The 6,000-nt window shown below is 42.8% G+C and overlaps 1 protein-coding gene across 1 annotated transcript in view; it reads left to right on the top strand.

Annotated features, from left to right (window-relative positions):
- SFSWAP (splicing factor, suppressor of white-apricot family) overlaps positions 1-6,000 on the top strand; it is a gene marked incomplete at its 3' end in the record, with an annotated part of 112,336 nt that overhangs the window by 16,015 nt on the left and 90,321 nt on the right. The window contains exons 4-5 of the mRNA XM_015421496.1: positions 1,267-1,355; positions 5,193-5,418. Of these exons, the coding sequence (XP_015276982.1) occupies positions 1,267-1,355; positions 5,193-5,418 (315 nt within the window). The remainder of the gene's footprint in view (positions 1-1,266; positions 1,356-5,192; positions 5,419-6,000) is intronic.

The following is a 6,000-nucleotide window of genomic DNA, read 5'->3' as shown; positions in this document are numbered from 1 at the left end:
AAGCCAGCCAATCCTTATCCTGCCCTCCCGTCCCCTGTGGCAGTGGCGAGGCAGTTCGCAGTGCGTTCCCTGCGCATGCGTTCCCTGCGCAGTGCGCATGCGTTCCCTGCGCAGTGCGTTCCCTGCGCATTACTTTTGGGGGGATTTAAGTATCCCCCTGATATTTTTTTCAGGTTTTCAGATTTTTGTGCACTCCTGGGGACTGCCCCAAGTGTGCATGAAAATCTGCCTCCCCCCAGGTGTCCCGGATGCGCAGATTTAGGTATCCGCACGCAAGGGGGCACCTTCACTATTAGATGTATAGATTCCCTGCCTGTTTAATAAAATCTTCATTCTGTGTTTGAAAGTTAATCTGCCTCAAGTGCCATTTCACAAGGGTTTATAAAACAGGACAGCTCCTGTCTTTTGATGCGCAGATTTAGGTATCCGCACGCAAGGGGGCACCTTCACTATTAGATGTATAGATTCCCTGCCTGTTTAATAAAATCTTCATTCTGTGTTTGAACGTTAATCTGCCTCAAGTGCCATTTCACAAGGGTTTATAAAACAGGACAGCTCCTGTCTTTCCCTCAAGTTCCTGTACTGAGTCTAAAGCCTAAACCAATATCTAAACAAAGGGTGGGACAGTTTCAAGTTTATATCAATACAGAAGATATACATGCTGCTGTAAGGCAGCTCAGTCACTGAGGGGAACTGAAGCTTTGGTGGGAAAAATCTGCCAGTCAGTTGGGGAGATACGGGGGTCCATCATATCACCTCATCAGAACTGCTAAATTGCACTGGTGGAAAGCACAGGCTTGGTGTGGTGGATTAATTGCTTTGAAATCCAAGGGTGTGTCGTTTCCACTCTCTGTTTTTGTAAAGTTGTATGTTTCAGGTGGTCAGATTGAGTGTTTAATTAGTAAAGGCCACCTTCAGGAACAGTACATGCAGTAGGCTGTCTACTGTGTTTATGCACCTTCTGGTTAGATCATGGCTTTAGGCCTCAAACAGTTTGGGCATTTCTGTTGTAATTAAACCCTTGCAAGATTTTGGAACTGCTGTCATACAATCAGCAGAGCTTACCTTATATTTTTTGGGGGGAAAGGTTTCTGGGTAGAAGGAGGCTAACCATTAAAATAATAGTTACATTTATAAAATTGCATAAAGTAGTTAGGAGGTAAGTTTGTCTGACAAAAAGGTTAGGATATCTGGTGTGGTTTTTGTGTTTCTGCTGAGATTCCCAAGCTGTTTCTGTATTACAGCGTTTCGTCTTCTTTCTTACAGTTGCTGCAACCGCCATCGAAAACGTAGAAGAAAATGAAGAACCTTTTATTGCTCCCGTGGGATTGAAAGTACCCTCCGATGTAGAACTGGTATGTGTTTTTTTATAATTCAGTATGTTGACTCAATGGCATTAAAAAATCCAAAAAACTACTACCTGGAGTTTAATTTTCCTGAATAGTGAGTTGTGTTGGCAGAGTTCTAAACATTAGAGTAAAAAACCACTGGAGCTGCTTATGCATTTTTTTTGGTCACGGTTTGTTTATTTATTATTTATTTGTTTGTTAAACTTTTATCCCGCCCTCTTGGCAGTTCATGCTCCCTCAACCAGACTTTATGTTAACAGCCAGTTTCAGTTATTAGTGCAGTAACTCCCACAAGGCATTCCCGGAGTTCACCAGTATGGTGCAGGAGAATTGCTAGAACACCGCAAGAAATTACTGCAGACAGGTGCCCAAACGTAGCTCCCTGAATTGACTTAAGGGGGAACCCCCCCACACTACCAAGTATCAGTTATACCATGTAAAAGGTTATGATGGAGGGCTTGTCAGTGCAGGCACAATGGAAGACTGCTGCCTCTAGAACTGAGTGCACTCGCTCAGGGGATATAATGTAAAGACCAAGCAGGTAGTAAAGGAGATGCCAGGCAAGCCCCCAGGGGGGAGGGCATTCCACAAGTGAGATCACCACAGAGAGAGCCTGTTTCTGGTCACCACACTTCAGCAGCCGGGAGCAGAGAGAACTGAGCCTAGAATCTTAGCTGACAGGCTGGATGGTGTGGAATGGGGCAGTCATTTAAATATCCTGGTTCCAAGGTGTTGAGAGCCTTAGAACCAGCTGTGTCTAGAAACAGGTGGGCAGCCAGTGCAGATCTTTCAGCACAGAGGTGGTGCAGTCACCAGCACTAGCCTGGCCACTGCATTTTTAGCTAATCGAAAACTGTTCTGAAGCTTTGAAAGGAACCCTGTGCAGAGCCCATGAAGATCTAAACAGGTATGATCAGAGCACGGGTCACTGCAACCAGGTCATGCTTTTCGAGGAACGGCCATAGTTGGTGTGTCACCTGAAGCTGATCAAAGGTGCTACGTGTCATGGAGAAGGTGTTAGCTTCCAACTGCAGCCTGCAGGTCAGGATTTAGTAGCAGCCTCAAACACTCAGCCTGCTCCTTTGGAAGGCGTGCAAATGCTTCTCCAAGCCAGGCTGGCTCCTCGGTGCTTAAGAGATTTTATCATTGAGCCCCAGGTTGGCTTAGGTTGTTTTCGCTGTTACGTGCACTGAAAGGAAACCTTTCGGCTTAATGGTAAAGCATCCCTTCAGTTTTAATTCAGAAGAGGTTGTATTTTCATTGCTTTCTCAGTTTAGGAAACACTGGTCTGGAGTGTTCCTTGGATATCTGAAATGATGTAAAAATATTCATAGTACTAAATTATAGCCATTTTCAAAATCCAGTGTTTTTGACAGAAAGTCTGGGTAGTGTAAATAATTCTTTTGGAAAAGTGTTAGCCTGCTGTTAGATTGCCTCCCTCAGCAGTGTGAAACAGATTAAAGATGTGTATTAACTTGTTGATGAGTTTTTAATTGAAAGAGTACTATAAGCTTTCCCCCCCCCCTTTTTAAAAAGCAGAATAAAGTACTGGATTCCACCATTTAACTGAATGCCTCTGTTCTGGTGTCCTCTGTTTTTGTGTTCGGCAGATAATTTAATGTTCATATTCTGTTTAATGTTGGAAACAATACCTTTGAAACATTTGTTGCTATGGGGATTGTTAGTGTTATATTAAAAATGGGTTAATTTCCTGAGAATACTCGGGCTTGAGCAATGAAATCATGTCAGTGGCACAGTTTGGGTTAACATCTTGTGTAGGGGGGTGTAGACAAAATGTGGAAATAGAAAAAAAAGCCATTGGATTTATACCCCGCCCTTTACTACCCAAAGGTGTCTCAGAGTGGCTTACAGACTCCTTTCCCTTCCCCTCCCCACAACAGACCCCCTGTGAGGTCAGTGGGGCTGAGAGAGCTCTGACAGAAACGGCTCTTTTCCCAAGAACAGCTCTTATCAGAACTATGGCTTGCCCAAGGTCATCCAGGAGGTGCAAGTGGAGGAGTGGGGAATCAAACTAGGTTCTCCCAGATTAGAGTCCGCGCACGTAACCACTACACCAAACTGGTTCTATGATACATAAATACATTATCATTTATCCTGTTGGTTGCGCTTGCGCCTCCTCTGAGCCCATCCACATATTGGAGGTAATGTTTGTGCAGGGACCTGCATGCATAAAGTCCAGCACTCACAGGCAGGCCTGGATTGTGTGTTCATTCAGTCATTTAAAACTCAGGAAACCATCTTGCCATTTGGGCCTACATGTACTGAACTTCAGATGATTGATTAGGGCATCCTAATGCCCTGCACTTGTGAAGGTATATTCTTTTCTATGGGAGAACTTGCATTCATTGCTCAAGCTTCCAGTGCTCAGTGAAGCAATGCCGCAGGAAACTGTTGTAGCTTTCTGTCCTGACTTCCACAGTTTTTGGTATGTGGGCTTTGGCTTTGTGCTATTACCATATTCATAGGTATAACTGAAAGCATTTTAAAAAAATCATTCTTCATCTGACACATCAGTGGTACCAGCAATCATAGGTAGCCATGTAAGGCCTCCTGTAATAGCTTTCTGTCAGCATCAAGATTATTTACGGTAGTATTTTTCTCTTAATCTTGTCACGAAAGGGGAAGATACATCACAAAATGATCTTAAGATATTTCCAACTGCTACAACGTCCTTGAGTCAGATTTCTTTGTTTGTAGTGCATGGAGTCAATAATCTTGTTTTTGCTTTAATATTGTTCCCCAGTTGCTCTTTAAAATAACCACACAATTGGCAAGATGCTGAGCTGTTACACAAACAACCTATGAATTTATGGATACCAAATCTGTCAGCTACATGTAGGAAAATTGATGCAACAGGCTCATTTCACTAGCTTGTTTCAGTAGCAATGAGTCTTTTAGATCCACTAAGTTAAAAAAAAATAATTATTATGAAAATGTGTTTGGTGCAATTAAGGAAACCGGAGCCAGCGAAGTAGAAAATTAAACAAAAGCTGTGAGCTGCATATTTCTGCAAAGCTAAACGATGATACTCAAGGCACTTTGGTTTTGAGAAAGCCAGGTTTGTCATTGTCAGCTGTAGCAGGCAGGAGCATGGCTGAGTTCTTTTTTGCATTGTTCCAAAGAGGACCAAATGTTGTGTATGCAGTATGTTTTACAATTGTTGGCCTCCATGTGCGGCATCCGCAAAAAAAGGAGGTATGCTGTGAAAATGGATTTTCTTCATAAATTCAGCTCAGTAGAAGTGAATAAACGTAGAAGCCTTATCAGGTGCTGCTAGATAATAGCTGTTCCTTTATTGGAAAAGAACCACAGCCCGGCATCGTTGTTGGGGAAAAAACATGCCTGAATGCTTTAAATCGTAAAATGGATTTGAAAAATGTGATGAATGCAAGCTATTTAATCTCCTTGAGCCTGTGGTGTTTGTAGCTTAATAGGTTTCCAAAGCTATAGGTCTGCAGTCATGAACTAGAAATATTTTCTAAATTGGGCCTGCACAATTTGTCACCCACCGACTATGGACTGTGACCTGAAAAGGGCTTGTCCGGCTTGGTGAGTCACCAGCTCTGAATGACTACTGGAATCCTTGTTGCCTGTCCAGAGCCTGCAAACCTCAATAAGTTGTTTTGGAGTACTTTGTTGTTGTATGTCTGTTAAGTGGGTATTTGTGCTTGCTGCAGACTTTATAGTAGCACTTTCTGGTTTTTTGCCTGTTACTGAGAGACCCTCACAAGTGTAGATGCTTCCTTTCCTAGAGCAGAGTGAACTTGCAACAGTAGAAAAAATTAACAAAATGTATACAAACATTTTTGCTCTGTCCCCCAGCCGCCAACTGCCAAAATGCATGCGATTATAGAACGGACGGCTAGTTTCGTCTGCAAGCAGGGAGCCCAGTTTGAGATCATGCTGAAAGCAAAGCAGGCTCGGAACTCTCAGTTTGACTTTCTGCGGTTTGACCACTACCTCAACCCTTACTACAAATTTATTCAGAAAGCCATGAAGGAGGGACGATACGCGGCAGCATCGGAAAAGAAAAAAGAGGAGGAGAAGAGTGCGTAACTATTTTTAGTGAAATTTGATGTGTGGCATCTACTAACTTGTATGTTTCTGTCTTCAGAATCTGACAGTTGAGAGAGCTGTTTTCTAATTCAGACTTTGAGAGTATTCTGCAGCTTGACATTGACTTTCATGTTCCTAAAACGATCTAGTACATAGTACACGTGAAGAACTTTCCATAAGAAAAGCTGGTATATAAAATGAATATTATGCATTATTTTGTAGCAGAAGTCTGTAGTTTCTGTTGGCAGCATCAGTTGGGTACTCACACTGTTCATTCGTGTACAGATGCTATCTGTCTTCATTACATTATTTTTAGGGGCATCTGCATTCAATTCTGCACACTAATGAAAACAGTGTAGTCCATTTGTCCATCCATTTGCCCTTGCAAGTCGGAATGGGCTTTCCTGCTTGCATCTTAAAGGGGGAAAGGAATTGAGCTGGGTGGATGAGCTGAGGGCCTCTTTCATCTGAGACTAGTTTTCTCCTCTTCCACTCTCCCTCCAGCCAATAGCGCACATAAGGATGTGCTTCAGCTTTTATTGCTCTAAAATTGTGTTTGAACACGGTGTACAGT

The sequence above is a fragment of the Gekko japonicus genome, unplaced genomic scaffold, assembly GCF_001447785.1.
Source record: "Gekko japonicus isolate JY-2015 unplaced genomic scaffold, Gekko_japonicus_V1.1 scaffold1065, whole genome shotgun sequence".
In the NCBI taxonomy this organism is placed as follows: domain Eukaryota; kingdom Metazoa; phylum Chordata; class Lepidosauria; order Squamata; family Gekkonidae; genus Gekko; species Gekko japonicus.
Note: the sequence above shows the minus strand (reverse complement) of the source record. Positions and strands in the feature narration are given on the sequence as shown.